The sequence below is a fragment of the Cherax quadricarinatus genome, chromosome 94 (assembly GCF_038502225.1).
Source record: "Cherax quadricarinatus isolate ZL_2023a chromosome 94, ASM3850222v1, whole genome shotgun sequence".
Taxonomy (NCBI): Eukaryota; Metazoa; Arthropoda; class Malacostraca; order Decapoda; family Parastacidae; genus Cherax; species Cherax quadricarinatus.
The window spans coordinates 482,501-502,500 of record NC_091385.1 but is presented as its reverse complement, the minus strand read 5'-3'; the positions used below and the strand labels follow the sequence as shown (position 1 = coordinate 502,500).

The following is a 20,000-nucleotide window of genomic DNA, read 5'->3' as shown; positions in this document are numbered from 1 at the left end:
TTTCCCTCATCAATTCTATGATTAACCTCATCCTTCATAAATCCATCCGCCGACACGTCAACTCCCAAGTATCTGAAAACATTCACTTCTTCCATACATACATATATATATATATATATATATATATATGTATGTATGTATGTATATATATATATATACATGTATATATATATAGACACACACACACACACAGTGAACCCCCGCTTTATGATCAGCTCCCACTGTGACCAATTATGTAAGTGTATTTATGTAAGTGCATTTGTACGTGTATGTTTGAGGGTCTGAAATGGACTAATCTAATTCACAATATTCCTTATGGGAACAAATTCGTTCAGTAATGGCACCTGAACATACTTTTGGAATGAAATAATATCATAAACTGGGGGCCCACTGTATATATATATATATATATATATATATATATATATATATATATATATATATATATATATATATATATATATATATATATACACACCCCCTCTGGATTTTCTTCTATTTTCTTACTTGTTCTTGTTCTTGTTTATTTCCTCTTATCTCCATGGGGAAATGGAACAGAATTCTTCCTCCGTAAGCCATGCGTGTTGTAAGAGGCGACTAAAATGCCGGGAGCAAAGGGCTAGTAACCCCTTCTCCTGTATAAATTACTAAATTTAAAAAGAGAAACTTTCGTCTTTCTCTTTGGGCCACCCTGCCTTGGTGGGATACTTCCGGTTTGTTGAAAGAAGAAGATATATCTATGATAAAATTTAACTGGTAAATTATACAATCAGTGGACCCCCGGTTAACGATATTTTTTCATTCCAGAAGTATGTTCAGGTGCCGGTACTGACCGAATTTCTTCCCATAAGGAATATTGTGAAGTAGATTAGTCCATTTCAGACCCCAAACATACACGTACAAACGCACTTACATAAATACACTTACATAATTGGTCGCATTGGGAGGTGATCGTTAAGCGGGGGTCCACTGTAATTGGAAGCACTTCACAGCTTCTCTTAAGCTCTGAAGAGCTGCCAGCATCACTACTTTTGCACTTTGGGGCCATTATCAACCAAAATTAAGGTTTTTTTTCAGGCCGTGGTAAACCGCAAATAACTAAAACCTTGGAAACTGAATCTGTGGATACAGCAGTTCTACTGTACTGAACAAATGCATCAACCACTCCAAAACTGTAACCCACCTGCTTTTAACATTTCTGTCTTAATCTCATTTATCGCAGGTGATTTACCCACTTTCATTCTACTCACTGATTCACACACCTCCCCACACTAAGATCTGGGTCTGACTCACTCCTATTGGAGGGAAAGAGGAGTGACCAATACAATAATCACCTCTTATATTGGTGAAAGAGGTACAAGCCAGATTGCTCTACAATGATTTACTGTAGTGTGATGAAATACAAGATTAATATCCAGGGTGAAGAGGGGGTATTATTAAGTTTACCTGGAGTTTACCTGGAGAGAGTTCCGGGGGTCAACGCCCCCGCGGCCCGGTCTGTGACCAGGCCTCCTGGTGGATCAGAGCCTGATCAACCAGGCTCTAAATTAGAAGTACAGTACAGTATAGTATAGGGAAGGCAAAGCACAGGAATCTTCACTGAGAAGTAAGTGTGGCAGAGAAGAAAGTTCTTTTAACACGAGAGCAATAACCTGATGAAATTAGGAAGATAGACAAAATGAGAAAATGAATTGTTAGGTAAGACACATATGCAACATTTAGGTATCTTTATTTCGAAACGTTTCGCCTACACAGTAGGCTTCTTCAGTCGAGTACAGAAACTTTTCTGTACTCGACTGAAGAAGCCTACTGTGTAGGCGAAACGTTTCGAAATAAAGATACCTAAATGTTGCATATGTGTCTTACCTAACAACCTGTCGGTATTTTATACCATTTTAATGTTCAGAAAATGAATTGTTGAAGATTTGAAATTTCAGTTGTGAAACTAAAAGTCACAGATGTAGACGGCAAGGAGGAAAATAGTAAAAAATAATACTTATTATATTGTAAAATTTTCAGTAGGTAAATATTTGTAAACGTACAAGTCAATTTTAACATGTGAGAATTCTGAAAAACTCTTGAGCAAGTGAATGTGAGAGGGGCAAGATTAAATTCTTCCCATATGCCCTCTCACTTAGAGTGTCATTCAGGGTAATTAGCAAGTAGTAATTAATCCTGAGTTAAGGAATCATGGGCTCCACCATTTAATAGAAAAATATTGACTGTATATATACACTGTGTATACATGTAATTACTAACCTTCCAGTATGGATGACTTCCTCTAAAATTTTGTTGAAGAAGAGCAAGACTAAGATAGCAACGAAGATGTTATATATGCTCTCTACATGGTTAACAGTCAGTAATTCTTTCAACAAGGATGGACGAGCAATGTACAAACGACTAGGAAGATCACCGGGCTTTTTTAACCTGTTAAAGGGATATATTTTTTGTAGAACATATTTTAACCCGTAAACGGTCCAAGCAGATCTACGTTCACATGTGTAGCGCTACAAAAGTAGATCTACGTTTTTTTTACATATTTTCAAATATAACAAAAAAAAAAGTAGATCAAAGTTTTTTTACACATTTTCAAATGTAAAAAAAAACAAAAGAAGATCTACTTTTTTTACATACTTTCAAATGTTGAAAAAACGTACATATACGTTTGGACCGTTTACGGGTTAATTAAAAGAGTTTTAATATTTTCATACATAAAAAAATATTTAATAAATACAAATATGTAATTACACACACACACGTACTGTGCATATTTTTGCCAGAATGAATATACGTACTACACGAACATGCTTGCAGATGACGCATAATTTTGTGCAATATAAGTGGTAAAGAAAGTTGAAGGTATCTAAAAAAAATTAAATAATGGATTTAAGTTGGATAAATTTAGATTTAGAAAGGACATTGGTAAGTACTGGTTTTCTAACAGAGTTGTGGATGCGTGGAATAACCTTCCCAGTGGGGTGATAGAGGCTAGGACCTTGGGAAGCTTTAAGAAGAGATTGGACAAATATATGAGTGGGAGGGGCTGGGTTTGATTAGTGTCATTGGGTATGTGAATTAATTCTTGGGTATCTTTGGGTAGAGGTCATTTTGATATGGACCTGCCTTGTATGGGCCAGTAGGCCTTCTGCAGTGTTCCTCCATTCTTATGTTCTTATGTTCTTAAATCAAACAGATGGATGATGGAACATAATATGGTTAAATACCACAAAATCTAAATGGTAAAAGGGAAAAAAAGCCACAAGAGAAATAAAAATTATCTGAAGAAACACTGTCAGAAGGCACTTCTGACCCAATGGAAATAAGTCACTTTGGCTTTTTTGGGTTATCCTAGGTAATTTACAATATGTATGCTAATCGTACTTATGTGTACCTGTGCCTAAGTAAACTTACTTACTTATGGTACAGGTCGGCCATCATTAATCCGGCAATCACTTATCTGATTCCATCAGTAATCTAGTAATAATTTCAACTAGCATAATTTCAAATTTCATCATTATACTGACTCAAATTTCATCATTATATTGACTCAAAAATTGTGCAGAAGGTTGTAAATCGACAGTAGCAAGCCAGCAGAGGAGAAAGCAGTGATGAAAATGAGGATGATTTAGCAGAAAAAGTCTCTGTTGATAAGTTAATTAAGTGTACTATTCTAACCTAACCACTCAGTAATCCGGCAAACTCACTAATCCGGCAAACTCACTAATCCGGCAAACTCACTAATCCGGAACACTACAGGTCCCAATGATGCCAGAGTAGTGATGGCCGACCTGTATATAGCAAACAGAAATAATAAGAGTTGGTGTATGGATACAGAATATAATAAACTTACTCCTTGCCTCTGTCGTACGACTGTGTGAGAGCAGAAAAAGACGAGGTTGAACTTCTGACCAGACATCCTGCTACAGGAAGGCTCTCCTCTTCAAATTCTTCCAAGCGCTTTTCCACAATATTACTCAAATCATTCTCCAAGTATTTTTGCAGGTCCTGAAAGTAATTGGTAATTCCTTTTATTAAAACTTAAAGAATATAAGAAAGAACGAACACAGCAATTACTACAAAGTAATTACTAACAGCTACTATCAAAGATGAATAAATGGATTGAGGGGTGTTAATGTTGCAGTTTAGAAACTGTAGTGTAAAGCACCCTTCTGGCAAGACAGTGATGGAGTGAATGATGGTGAAAGTTTTTCTTTTTCGGGCCACCCTGCCTTGGTGGGAATCGGCCAGTGTGTTAATAAATAATAAATAAAAAATTAAAGCAAAAAGAATGAGTTACTGAGTATAGTAAACTAAACTTTAAAAGATAACACTTTAGTACATGACTGAGTACCTTGATCAGCAAGTGGAAATAAGTCACTTTATCTGACTTTTTGAGTTATCCTGGGTAATTTACACATATAAGAGCATAAGAAAGAGGAATACTGCAGCAGGCCTACTGACCCATGCGAGGCAGGTCCAAGTCAACTACCGGCTTATGCCACTGACCCAACCTAGTCAGGTTTAGGTCACATCCACTTAATGAAGGAGCACGATATCAAATCGATTAGCACAAGCTAATCAGGTCCAACTCACACCCACTCATGTATTTATCCAACCTATTTTTAAAGCTACACAACGTTCTGGCCTCTATAACTGTACTCGGGAGTTTGTTCCACTCATCCACAACTCTATTACCAAACCAGTACTTACCTATATCCTTCCTGAATCTGAATTTTTCCAACTTAAAACCGTTGCTGCGAGTCCTGTCTAGGCTAGATATTTTCAGCACACTATTTACATCCCCTTTATTTATTCCTGTCTTCCATTTATACACCTCAATCATATCCCCCCTAATTCTACGTCTTTCTAGAGAGTGCAGATTCAGGGCCCTTAGTCTATCCTCATAGGGAAGGTTTCTGATACATGGGATCAACTTTGTCATCCTCCTCTGTACATTTTCCAGAGAATTTATATCCATTCTGTAATACAGTGACCAAAACTGTGCAGCATAATCTAAATGAGGCCTAACCAAAGACTGCAAAAACAGTATGAAGTTTAATGATGATAAATTTCAATTACTCCGATATGGAAAACGTGAGGAAATTAAAACTTCATAGGAGTATAAAACAAATTCTGGCCACAAAATAGAGCGAAACACCAACGTCAAAGACCTGGGAGTGATCATGTCGGAGGATCTCACCTTCAAGGACCATAACATTGTATCAATCGCAGCTGCTAGAAAAATGACAGGATGGATAATGAGAACCTTCAAAACTAGGGAGGCCAAGCCCATGATGACACTCTTCAGGTCACTTGTTCTATCTAGGCTGGAATATTACTGCACACTAACAGCACCTTTCAAGGCAGGTGAAATTGCTGACCTAGAAAATGTACAGAGAACCTTCACGGCGCGCATAACGGAGATAAAACACCTCAATTACTGGGAGCGCTTGAGGTTCCTGAACTTGTATTCCCTGGAACGCAGGAGGGAGAGATACATGATTATATACACCTGGAAAATCCTAGAGGGACTAGTACCGAACTTGCACACGAAAATCACTCACTACGATGCAACATTAAGAGACCATACAATAAGTGTCAGGGGCCCGAGACTGTTCAACTGCCTCCCAGCATACATAAGGGGGATTACCAATAGATCCCTGGCAGTCTTCAAGCTGGCACTGGACAAGCACCTAGTCAGTACTTGACCAGCTAGGCGGCTGTGGTTCGTACTTTGGACTGGGTGTGGCTAGCAGTAACAGCCTGGTTGATCAGACCCTAGTCCACCATGAGGCTGCTCCATGAGCAGGGAGAAAGAGGACAAGCACCTAAAGTCGGTACCTGACCAGCCGGGCTGTGGCTCGTACGTTGGTTTGCGTGCAGCCAGCAGTAACAGCCTGGTTGATCAGGCTCTGATTCACCAGGAGGCCTGGTCACAGACCGGGCCGCGGGGGCGTTGACCCCCGGAACTCTCTCCAGGTAAACTCCAGGACCTAGTAGTGTTCAGTGAAGAGGCGGGGCCAGGAGCTGAGTCTCGACCCCTGCAACCACAATTAGGTGAGTACACACACACACATGTGGTAATGCCTTATTTACAACTAACAAAATCAGGGTATTTCTCCAGAATGGACTGTAATATACCACTGTGGATAAAATATTCTGACAAATCTTCAACATTTCTGAGTGAGTTGTCTCTAAGATAAGATTTCGTTCGGATTTTTAACCCCGGAGGGTTAGCCACCCAAGATAACCCAAGAAAGTCAGTGCGTCATCGAGGACTGTCTAACTTATTTCCATTGTGGTCCTTAATCTTGTCCCCCAGGATGCCACCCACACCAGTCGACTAACACCCAGGTACCTATTTACTGCTAGGTGAACAGGACAACAGGTGTAAGGAAACGTGTTGAAATGTTTCCACCCGCCGGGAATCGAACCCGGGCCCTCCGTGTGTGAAGCGGGAGCGTTAACCACCAGGCCACCGGGCCATTAATTGAACAATGTCACTTACTTTCAGCTTTTCCCGGAGATATATATTGTGTAGGACCTGCTGCTCCCCATTAGAGTTCAACTTCTTCACCTCACTCACTGTAACATAAAGGAGAATACACAAAGTTAATGTCAGCCCTTTTAATGGTACCTCATACCCATTGTGTGGGTGGTAGTCAAAATATTAGAGGCACATAATGGGTCCAGGGACTGTACCTCAACATTACAAAGAAATATAATGGGTCCAGGGACTGTACCTCAACATTACAAAGGAATATAATGGGTCCAGGGACTGTACCTCAACATTACAAAGGAATATAATGGGTCCAGGGACTGTACCTCAACATTACAAAGGAATATAATGGGTCCAGGGACTGTACCTCAACATTACAAAGGAATATAATGGGTCCAGGGACTGTACCTCAACATTACAAAGGAATATAATGGGTCCAGGGACTGTACCTCAACATTACAAAGGAATATAATGGGTCCAAGGACTGTACCTCAACATTACAAAGGAATATAATGGGTCCAGGGACTGTACCTCAACATTACAGAGGTACATAATGGGTCCCAGGACTGTATCTCAGCATCAACATTGTTATTTATCTATCTATATCACGTACAACTTTCTACAATGACCTTGTACTTCAAATATAACAATGTGGCTTCTGAGGTCAAACATAATCACATCTTATCTCACTGACTGACACCAATACGTAGCCACAAACAATATATCTGACCTTTCTAAATCCAATCAATTTCCTTTGTAATTATACTCTCTTCCCAGTATTCGTACCATATTTCTACTACACTTTACCTAGTTTATTCTAAAGATCAATTCTACTATTATTCGTACTCTCTTATCCAATTTCCAGATAACTGCAGGATATCTGGAAATCTTTGGTTAAGTTTTAATCTTTGATTAGTGATGGTCTATCCTCGTAGGAAAGATTCCTGACGCATGAGGTCCACTTTGTCATCCTTCATCCATTTGTATACATCCATCACCGTATACCTTATATGACCATGTAAGGTCAGTGCTAGAGTACCTCTCACCTCACTGCCTTTACATTCAGGTACACGTGTACTTGACCAATGGTCCTACCTCACCTCTTTTACATTCAGGTACAAGTGTACTTGATTAGATTTTGCCACCGAAGTGGCTAGTTTATTGTGCACCCCATATCCATCCTGTGGACGGTAGCGCGAGAGCATATGGATACACAAAAGGCCTAGGAACTAGGCCCCAAAGGGTTAACAGGAATACATATGGATTTATATCTACATATCTATAGTTCACTTATCTTACTTGGCTAGTGATCCCACCTCACTTTTACATTCAGGTACAAGTGTACTTGACCAGTGATCCCACCTCACTTTTACATTCAGGTACAAGTGTACTTGGCCAGTGATCCCACCTCACTTTTACATTCAGGTACAAGTGTACTTGACCAGTGATCCCACCTCACTTTTACATTCAGGTACAAGTGTACTTGACCAGTGATCCCACCTCACTTTTACATTCAGGTACAAGTGTACTTGACCAGTGATCCCACCTCACTTTTACATTCAGGTACAAGTGTACTTGACCAGTGATCCCACCTCACTTTTACATTCAGGTACAAGTGTACTTGGCCAGTGATCCCACCTCACTTTTACATTCAGGTACAAGTGTACTTGGCCAGTGATCCCACCTCACTTTTACATTCAGGTACAAGTGTACTTGACCAGTGATCCCACCTCACTTTTACATTCAGGTACAAGTGTACTTGGCCAGTGATCCCACCTCACTTTTACATTCAGGTACAAGTGTACTTGGCCAGTGATCCCACCTCACTTTTACATTCAGGTACAAGTGTACTTGGCCAGTGATCCCACCTCACTTTTACATTCAGGTACAAGTGTACTTGACCAGTGATCCCACCTCACTTTTACATTCAGGTACAAGTGTACTTGGCCAGTGATCCCACCTCACTTTTACATTCAGGTACAAGTGTACTTGGCCAGTGATCCCACCTCACTTTTACATTCAGGTACAAGTGTACTTGGCCAGTGATCCCACCTCACTTTTACATTCAGGTACAAGTGTACTTGACCAGTGATCCCACCTCACTTTTACATTCAGGTACAAGTGTACTTGGCCAGTGATCCCACCTCACTTTTACATTCAGGTACAAGTGTACTTGGCCAGTGATCCCACCTCACTTTTACATTCAGGTACAAGTGTACTTGACCAGTGATCCCACCTCACTTTTACATTCAGGTACAAGTGTACTTGGCCAGTGATCCCACCTCACTTTTACATTCAGGTACAAGTGTACTTGGCCAGTGATCCCACCTCACTTTTACATTCAGGTACAAGTGTACTTGGCCAGTGATCCCACCTCACTTTTACATTCAGGTACAAGTGTACTTGACCAGTGATCCCACCTCACTTTTACATTCAGGTACAAGTGTACTTGGCCAGTGATCCCACCTCACTTTTACATTCAGGTACAAGTGTACTTGGCCAGTGATCCCACCTCACTTTTACATTCAGGTACAAGTGTACTTGGCCAGTGATCCCACCTCACTTTTACATTCAGGTACAAGTGTACTTGACCAGTGATCCCACCTCACTTTTACATTCAGGTACAAGTGTACTTGGCCAGTGATCCCACCTCACTTTTACATTCAGGTACAAGTGTACTTGACCAGTGATCCCACCTCACTTTTACATTCAGGTACAAGTGTACTTGACCAGTGATCCCACCTCACTTTTACATTCAGGTACAAGTGTACTTGGCCAGTGATCCCACCTCACTTTTACATTCAGGTACAAGTGTACTTGACCAGTGATCCCACCTCACTTTTACATTCAGGTACAAGTGTACTTGGCCAGTGATCCCACCTCACTTTTACATTCAGGTACAAGTGTACTTGGCCAGTGATCCCACCTCACTTTTACATTCAGGTACAAGTGTACTTGACCAGTGATCCCACCTCACTTTTACATTCAGGTACAAGTGTACTTGGCCAGTGATCCCACCTCACTTTTACATTCAGGTACAAGTGTACTTGGCCAGTGATCCCACCTCACTTTTACATTCAGGTACAAGTGTACTTGGCCAGTGATCCCACCTCACTTTTACATTCAGGTACAAGTGTACTTGACCATTGATCCCACCTCACTTTTACATTCAGGTACAAGTGTACTTGGCCAGTGATCCCACCTCACTTTTACATTCAGGTACAAGTGTACTTGGCCAGTGATCCCACCTCACTTTTACATTCAGGTACAAGTGTACTTGACCAGTGATCCCACCTCACTTTTACATTCAGGTACAAGTGTACTTGGCCAGTGATCCCACCTCACTTTTACATTCAGGTACAAGTGTACTTGGCCAGTGATCCCACCTCACTTTTACATTCAGGTACAAGTGTACTTGGCCAGTGATCCCACCTCACTTTTACATTCAGGTACAAGTGTACTTGACCAGTGATCCCACCTCACTTTTACATTCAGGTACAAGTGTACTTGGCCAGTGATCCCACCTCACTTTTACATTCAGGTACAAGTGTACTTGGCCAGTGATCCCACCTCACTTTTACATTCAGGTACAAGTGTACTTGGCCAGTGATCCCACCTCACTTTTACATTCAGGTACAAGTGTACTTGACCAGTGATCCCACCTCACTTTTACATTCAGGTACAAGTGTACTTGGCCAGTGATCCCACCTCACTTTTACATTCAGGTACAAGTGTACTTGACCAGTGATCCCACCTCACTTTTACATTCAGGTACAAGTGTACTTGACCAGTGATCCCACCTCACTTTTACATTCAGGTACAAGTGTACTTGGCCAGTGATCCCACCTCACTTTTACATTCAGGTACAAGTGTACTTGACCAGTGATCCCACCTCACTTTTACATTCAGGTACAAGTGTACTTGGCCAGTGATCCCACCTCACTTTTACATTCAGGTACAAGTGTACTTGGCCAGTGATCCCACCTCACTTTTACATTCAGGTACAAGTGTACTTGACCAGTGATCCCACCTCACTTTTACATTCAGGTACAAGTGTACTTGGCCAGTGATCCCACCTCACTTTTACATTCAGGTACAAGTGTACTTGACCAGTGATCCCACCTCACTTTTACATTCAGGTACAAGTGTACTTGACCAGTGATCCCACCTCACTTTTACATTCAGGTACAAGTGTACTTGGCCAGTGATCCCACCTCACTTTTACATTCAGGTACAAGTGTACTTGACCAGTGATCCCACCTCACTTTTACATTCAGGTACAAGTGTACTTGACCAGTGATCCCACCTCACTTTTACATTCAGGTACAAGTGTACTTGACCAGTGATCCCACCTCACTTTTACATTCAGGTACAAGTGTACTTGACCAGTGATCCCACCTCACTTTTACATTCAGGTACAAGTGTACTTGGCCAGTGATCCCACCTCACTTTTACATTCAGGTACAAGTGTACTTGGCCAGTGATCCCACCTCACTTTTACATTCAGGTACAAGTGTACTTGACCAGTGATCCCACCTCACTTTTACATTCAGGTACAAGTGTACTTGACCAGTGATCCCACCTCACTTTTACATTCAGGTACAAGTGTACTTGACCAGTGATACCATCTCATTTTCTTCCACTTTCTTTCTTATACATCAGGATGCATGTGTCTGGTCACGGTGTTTTTTTTTTTTTTAACCTTTGTACCTTGTTCAGCTATCAAAACTTTGGGGCCCAGTCCCTGGACCCATTATGTACCACTGTAATCTTTTGACTACCGCCCACAGGATGGGTATGGGGTGCATAATAAACATATTAACTCACTCCACCCCTACTAAATTCTCCCTCCAATGCCCTTTTCTTTCCTCTACCTTATTTCTCTCATCTACCGACATACATAGACAGAAAAGACTAACGACACCAGCCTTCTGCTTCTTTGCCAAGACATCACCTTCAACTTCTTCAGCCACAAGGGCAGTTTCTTCAGACAATGTTTTGGCATAGTACTGTATTAGTCAACATATTTAAAGATTTAGATTAGATTTTGCCACGGAAGTGGCTAGTTTATTGTGCACCCCATACAGCATACGGCCCTATGCTGTACATTCTACAAGATTGATGGACTGAACACATCGACTCCAGGCTGAGGGACTGATTACCTCATACTCCTCCTCTCCTGACGCCTTCCTCTTTGTATTGGACTGATGAAGCCACTGTGTGGCGAAACGTTTCCTGAATAAAGATTCCCATATGCTGCATAAGTGTCTCATTCTTCAACTTGTCGGTTTTTCAAACCATTCATCACATCCTCCTCTGCTGGATACCAGCCAGTGATACTCTTTGCTTCAGATTATACAGAAAACCCATTAACCCCCATAACTTGATAGTTTTATTCTCGCCCCAACATACGTAAGAAGTGAATAGCAATCGATTTCTAAAAGCCCTCCGCATTTCCAGTCCTGGATTTCTTGAGGAGTACCTTTATGTTACACTCCTTTTCCCTCCGTCAGGTGACCTTTCACTCGGTTTAAACCTGACCTGACCACTGCTTATACCCAAACTGACCTCTCTTCCTTCACATGCGCCTTGGCTTTAAATAACATCTTATGTCTTTTGTATCATAAGGAAGAACAAGATTGATGGACTGACCACATCGACTCAAGGCTGAGGGACTAATTACCTCATTCTCCTCCTGTTCTTCTAGCTTCTCCTGTGTATGGACTGATGAAGCCACTGTGTGGCGAAACGTTTCCTCAGTAAAGATACCCAAGAGCTGCACATGTGTCTAATTTATCAACGTGTCGGTTCTGTGAACCATTCATCTACAAGAACAAGATCTCAGGCCCAAAACATTTCTTAGTAAATATGTGTTTGCACAAGTGTCATTTCCTAAGAGAAAATTAGTCAATAAATAAGTGAAGTGACACTTGAAGATTGGTTTAACTTCCCATATCTCTGTATATGAGTGGTCAGTGTGTACTAAACTAGATAAGTGGATCTTATCACAAAGCTGATAACTGTGAGAGATTAATAATTATAACTCCTCTCATGGTCCTAGTGTCGTGATGAGGGTTGCTACAATGTATGTGAGGGAGACAGCAACACGTCGAAAACGAATCAAAAAGGATAAATAATGCCTGTAGGATGAACATGGACATATGCCCGCTTGAACCGTCTTTCACATGACCATCTGATGAAGTGGGGAAAACCAGGCTCGTACTTATACCTGGAGTATACTTAAAGGGAGTTCCAGGGGTCAACGCCCCTGCCGCCCAGTCCATAACCACGACCAGAAGTGTTTGAAATATAGGCTTAATGTCAAACATGTTATTATCTTTCATAATGTATCTATAAAATAGTATTTAATATACAAATAAAAGGGGTTATAGGGGAAGTCATTCATTCAAAAGTTTCTGGAGAGAACTGCCACAGACATTACTGTGACAGTTCTAAACTGCATCATCCCCACCCATCCTTCAGAGTGCATTATATTTCCCATCAGTGCAGCAAGAGACGCATATGAACTAACACTGCTGTACAGCCCTTGTGGGTTAGCGCTTCTTTTTCATTATAATAATAATGAACTGAACATTAAAATGGTATAAAATACCGACAGGTTGTTAGGTAAGACACATATGCAACAGTTAGGTATCTTTATTTCGAAACGTTTCGCCTACACAGTAGGCTTCTTCAGTCGAGTACAGAAAAGTTGATAGAAGCAGAAGAGACTTGAAGACGATGTAATCAGTCCATCACCCTTAAAGATTTGAGGTGGTCAGTCCCTCAGTCTGGAGAAGAGCATTGTTCCAAAGTCTGAAGCAATATGAAGTTGAAAGGACAGAATGGAGCCTTATATAGCGCCAGGAGGTGAGACGTAGGTCACTAGGAGAGGTAAGAACTCAGATGTTGGGAGGTCAGGTCCCTCTCAAATCCAGCCGTTCTCACTAGTAGAGGTTGTCGAAGTTGATTGTAGGTCTGTACCAAGATACCCTTGTGTTGCAGTGTCAGACAGATTGAACATTAAAATGGTATAAAATACCGACAGGTTGTTAGGTAAGACACATATGCAACAGTTAGGTATCTTTATCTGTACTCGACTGAAGAAGCCTACTGTGTAGGCGAAACGTTTCGAAATAAAGATACCTAACTGTTGCATATGTGTCTTACCTAACAAGCAATATGAAGTTGAAAGGACAGAATGGAGCCTTATATAGCGCCAGGAGGTGAGATGTTGGTCGCTTTGGGAGGTCAGGTCCCTCTCAAATCCAGCCGTTGTCACTAGTAGAGGTTGTCGAAGTTGATTTCAGGTCTGTACCGAGATACCCTTGTGTCGCAGTGTCTGACAGATTGAACATTAAAATGGTATAAAATACCGACAGGTTGTCAGGTAAGACACTGCAACACAAGGGTATCTTGGTACAGACCTACAATCAACTTCGACAACCTCTACTAGTGAGAACGGCTGGATTTGAGAGGGACCTGACCTCCCAACATCTGAGTTCTTACCTCTCCTAGTGACCTACGTCTCACATCCTGGCGCTATATAAGGCTCCATCCTGTCACTTCATCTCTATATTGTTTCATACCATGGAACAATGCTCTTCTCCAGACTGAGGGACTGACCACCTCAAAACTTTAAGGGTGATGGACTGATTACATCGTCTTCAAGTATCTTCTGCTTCTATCAACTTTTCTGTACTCGACTGAAGAAGCCTACTGTGTAGGCGAAACGTTTCGAAATAAAGATACCTAACTGTTGCATATGTGTCTTACCTAACAACCTCTACCTATTGATAAATTAGACACATGTGCAACTCTTGGGTATCTTTATTGAAGAAACGTTTCGCCACACAGTGGCTTCATCAGTCCATACAAAGGAGAATCTTGAAAAACAGGAGGAGAATGAGGTAATCAGTCCCTCAACCTTGAGTCGATGTGGTCAGTCCATCAGTCCATCATCCATCAGTTGCCGTGTTCCTTCCTTAAGTGAATGTGACCTGATCTGACTAGGTTGGAGCATTGGCTTAAGCCGGTAGGAGACTTGGACCTGCCTCGCATGGGCCAATAAGCCTGCTGCAGTGTTCCTTCTCTCTTATGTTCTTAAAACCGTAGGGGTCACACAATAAAAAACACCAGAACCACGGCTGTCAGAAATATCTTGTTATAATATCTATATTAGCGTTTCGGATGAAACGCTAAATATCATAAGATCATATAGTGAAATGGGTTGTTAAAACTTCTGGTGGGTGAAACATTTCCATTCTGAAGACACGAATGCAAACAAACCATACCCCGGCTGGAGTTTTGAGACTCTCTGACCGCGGGTTCAATCCCAGCCGGGGTATGGTTTCCATCCTAAAGTTAGGTTAGGATATATAGGTGTGTTATGTGGTATAAACTTGGTAATAAATACCGATAAGTTGGTATAGAAAAGCATGTAAGTAAAGTCTAGGACAGGTGTTATGTGCTTGGTGTTGTCACTGTAATCGAGTAACTCACTGGAAGTCCCAAGATGACAAGCGATAAAGAAAGTAACTCCATGGTTGACGCTTCCCTGTACTACCACCTCGACACACACGTGTAAAACCTATAATGTGTATACCAAAACCTGTAATATGGGCCAACAGGCCTGCTGCAGTGTTCCTCCTTTCTTATGTTCTTAATAAGACATTTGTACAACATCTGGGTGTCCTTTACTTGTCACCTTTTCGCCATCCAGTGGCTTTATCAATACATAAGAACATAAGAAAGAAGGAACACTGCAGCAGGCCTACTGGCCCATGCGAGGCAGGTCCAAGTCTTTAGTCGGCTTTAGTCGGTAGGAGACTTGAGAGCCCTGAATCTGCACTCTCTAGAAAGGCGTGGAATTAGGCGGTACGTTGATGATATCAACACATCAACACTCTGTTGTTAGGTAAGACACATATGCAACAGTTTAATGTTCACATCAACACTCTGGAACATACTATTAAATTTACACTAGAGAAGGAGGACAACCAGTTACCTTCTCTCGACGTTCTCCTACTCACTGGTGAAAACAGACTTTAGAGCATAAGAATGTAGGAACACTGCAGAAGGCCTACTGGCCCATGCAAGTCTACTGTAAACCTACCTACAAGAACGATCTACATTTCTTCTCTCACCACGACACCAGAACTAAAAGAGGGGTAGTTATAGGCTTCTTTCGGAGAGTATACAGAATTTCCAGTTTGCAGTTCCTCGAAGAAGAATGTACATACGTCACCCATTCTTTTAGTGCACCACACTTTCCCCTACACTACATACTTGACTGCAGGAAACGTGCGACACGTATTCTCAACTAGAGAATACCAATGAAGTTGAAAAGTCTCCAAGTTACATCGTTTTACCGGTCAGCAACGCTGCTACTAAGGTTTTAAAAATGTTTGACAGAAAACTAGCTAAAATATCTACCAGCTCATCAACTACTATTAGGGATCTGGTGCAAAAATCCAAGCACGATTCTGGCACAAGTGCAGGAATATACAGTATACCATGTGGGGTGTGTGACAAAGTATATGTGGGGGAAACAGCCAGATCTCTGGACATTAGGATCACAGAACACAAAAATGCTTACAGAAAAGATGACCGGAAAAACGCTTGTGTTCAACATAGAGACGATGTTGGACACCTCATGAAATTCGTTGAGGCTAAACTAGTGATTAAAGACGATTTAAGACGGCGAAAGTGCATAGAAGGTGCCCTAATTGCTGTCAGTAACACTATCCATCAAAAGTCCGATAGTTACAGTATCTCTAAATTGCTGAACAACAGGATATTACCCATTCTGGAGACTGCTGTAACATATCAACAGGTTCTTCTCTAACCCAACCCGTCTCACCACATCAGTTCCACTACTACTACTACCACCTCTACTCACGCGACACTCCACCTGACTCCTGCCACTATGTATACTCGTTTTCTTAGTTTTCTCTGTATTAGGACTGAAGAAGTCACTCGTGGCGAAACGTTTCCTTTAATAAATGTCCTGAACTGTGGAAATATAAACACATATGACTTGAAAAAAAGCCCACTGTGTGGGCGAAACGTTGTCAATAAAGGATCACATTATACTGCATATGTGTTTATATTTCCATTGTGTCGGTATTTTATACCATTTATTTCCGTCCTGAACTGTACATGTCTTTGTCCACTGCCTAGAATGGGCCAGTAGGCCTGTTGCAGTGCTCCTTCTTTCTTATGTAATCAGTCCCTCAGTCTTTATTGCTGAGATACCCCATTCATGTACATACCCAGTTGTTACACGTCTTATTCATCCTGTCTCGTGTTCACCCGTGTCCCCTATCTTGTGTGATTAAGATAAGATAAGATTTCGTTCGGATTTTTAACCCCGGAGGGTTAGCCACCCAGGATAACCCAAGAAAGTCAGTGCGTCATCGAGGACTGTCTAACTTATTTCCATTGGGGTCCTTAATCTTGTCCCCCAGGATGCGACCCACACCAGTCGACTAACACCCAGGTACCTATTTGACTAACACCCAGGTACCTATTTGCTGCTAGGTGAACAGGACAACAGGTGTAAGGAAACAACAGGTGTAAGGAAACGTGTCGGAATTTCCACCCGCCGGGAATCGAACCCGGGCCCTCCGTGTGTGAAGCGGGAGCTTTAGCCACCAGACCACCGGGCCACCTATCTAATGTAATGGTTATGTCTGTCTTAGTCATCCTCTTTTTCTACACAGATTCAGCTTCTAGTCAGTATATATACAAGCTGTGAGTCACGAACAACTAATATATTCTATTTTAAATCTATTCACTGACCAACCTTGATTTTGTTTAGTTGACCCTTCCTCTGTGTTTTCCTCGTACAGTAATGAGAAGTTGACACTCTCTACGTCTCCTCCTTTACTACTCTTTATATCAATCCTAATCCCTTTTTTGCCCACCAGTGTCCATTCATTAGTATTATCTTTCTTCATCTCTTCTGAATGTTGCTGTAGCTTCTTATTTTCCTTCCTGGTAAGCTTCAACTCACTCCTTACATCCTCAAGTTCTGCTCTCAGCTTAAAGTGTTTCTGTATTGTAGATGAATGGTTCAGAGAACCCACACGTTGTTAAATTAGACACATGTGCAACTCTTGGGTATGGTTGTTAAGACACATAGGCAATACTTAAGCAACTTCATTCCGAAACGTTTCGCCTACACATCTCTACTGCTCCTGAAGAAGAAGCCTACTGTGTAGGTGAAACGTTTCGGAATAAAGTTGCTTAAGTGTTGCCTTTGTGTATTAACAACCATTCTGTCGGTATTGTATACCATTTTGATATTCAACTCTTGGGTATCTTTATTGAGGAAACGTTTCGCCACACAGTGGCTTCATCAGTCCATACGAAGGATAAACTTGAAGAACAGGAGGAGAATGAGGTAATCAGTCCATCAATCTATTCAAGATTGATGGACTGATTACCTCATTCTCCTCCTGTTCTTCAAGTTTATCCTTCGTATGGACTGATGAAGCCACTGTGTGGCGAAACGTTTCCTCAATAACGATACCCAAGAGTTGCACATGTGTCTAATTTATCAAAGTGTTTCTCGAGGCTCACTAAGCAGGCCATGGTCTCAGCACTCACTATGTGTTCCCTCAACAAACATCACAGAGTATATCACAACTTAAACAAATCCATCTACCTCGTTTCCTGTTTGGTTTACCCAGCGTATCCTACTGAAACTGAAATTTCTATGACGACATAAGTGTATTTTTTCCGTCGCCCACAATCTGTGTTCCTGTGATAGGTAGAAATCCCGTGACAGCTGAAAGGGATCTTCATTGTTTCTTCCCCTCAAGGAAGGTTCCTTGGTGAACATTAAAATGGTATAAAATACCGACAGGTTGTTAGGTAAGACACATATGCAACAGTTAGGTATCTTTATTTCGAAACGTTTCGCCTACACAGTAGGCTTCTTCAGTCGAGTACAGAAAAGTTGATAGAAGCAGAAGAGACTTGAAGACGATGTAATCAGTCCATCACCCTTGAAGTTTTGAGGTGGTCAGTCCCTCAGTCTGGAGAAGAGTATTGTTCCATAGTCTGGAACAATATTGTTTCAGACTATGGAATTAAGCCTTCCACAACATCCCCCCCCCAGGCGCTGTATAATCCCACCACACATTGGATTACTCCTTCATGATAAAGTTGATATGTTAGCCAAGAAGAGTATCGAGAAGGAGAATGTAGAATATAACTTTGGTATAACTGTGTCTAGCATTAGGAATAATATTAGGAGAGAAGTAAATAATGAAAATGATTGTTATAGGAATGCAGTTAGAAGCCTGAGTAGATCTATAACCCACTATGATAACATGAACGTAGATAAGTATGTTTATGGAGCAACTTGCAATGTGAACAGACTGACTGATGTTGTAGTGGCCAGGCTTAGGCTTGGTTACAAGTACTGACTGATGTTGTAGTGGCCAGGCTTAGGCTTGGTTACAAGTACTTCTGGCAGTTTGGGAGACACACAGATGATGATCAAACTAAATGTAAATTATGTGATCAGGCATATGGTCACTCTCTTGAACACTATGTGCTTAATTGTCCACTTATTGAGGAATACAGAGACAGACAGTATAATAACCTATGTGACATGTCAAGATATCTTATTAATGAAAATAAGATACCAGATATACTAAGCAAATTTCCTAAATTTGCTTGTAACAGATAAGTGAACTATAGATATGTAGATATAAATCCATATGTATTCCTGTTAACCCTTTGGGGCCTAGTTCCTAGGCCTTTTGTGTATCCGTATGCTCTCGCGCTACCGTCCACAGGATGGATATGGGGTGCACAATAAACTAGCCACTTAGGTGGCAAAATCTAAAATCTAATCCCCTTGATTATAATAATAATAATAATAATAATTCATTATTTCTTCTACGAGACACATTGCATCGCATATCAAGTTAATACAAAAAAATTTTAATTTCGTATGAAAAACACAGAGGGTTAATATCCCAAGAAAATCATGTGACACATTTCCGTTGAACATCAAAATGGTATACAATACCGACAGGTTGTTAGGTAAGACACATATGCAACAGTTAGACAACTTTATTCCGAAAAGTTGTCTAACTGTTGCATATGTGTCTTACCTAACAACATTTCCGTTGGCGTGTTTCGGGCCTCTTCCCCAGAATGCGACCCATAACAGTCGACTGACACCCAAGTACCTATTTTATAGACTAGTAATATACTGCTTAATTCTAATGAGTCCTTAGTAGGACATATTTATTTAGAAAATGTTACGGTTCTGGGACTTCGATTATTTCTATCAAACATAGGGTCATGAACACACACACACACACACACACACACACACACACACACACACACACACACACACACACACACACACACACACACACACACACACATACACATATACATATACACACACACATACACACAGACAGACAGACATACACACACACACACACACACACACACACACACACACACA

General features: G+C 41.1%; 1 protein-coding gene across 3 annotated transcripts in view; it reads right to left on the bottom strand.

The window, feature by feature from the left end:
* LOC128700861 (sterol O-acyltransferase 1) overlaps positions 1–20,000 on the bottom strand; it is a 48,596-nt gene that overhangs the window by 28,016 nt on the left and 580 nt on the right. The window contains exons 1-5 of one of the 3 annotated variants that reach the window (XM_070104714.1): positions 18,086–18,116; positions 17,307–17,556; positions 6,509–6,585; positions 3,851–4,005; positions 2,260–2,427 (exon numbers count right to left, since the gene is read on the bottom strand). In XM_070104714.1, the coding sequence (XP_069960815.1) occupies positions 2,260–2,427; positions 3,851–4,005; positions 6,509–6,585; positions 17,307–17,556; positions 18,086–18,097 (662 nt within the window). In that variant the 5' untranslated portion in view covers positions 18,098–18,116. Of the gene's footprint in view, positions 1–2,259; positions 2,428–3,850; positions 4,006–6,508; positions 6,586–16,302; positions 16,361–17,306; positions 17,557–18,085; positions 18,117–20,000 lie in introns of those variants that run through there. The other 2 variants (XM_070104716.1, XM_070104715.1) reach the window with 2 other exon arrangements.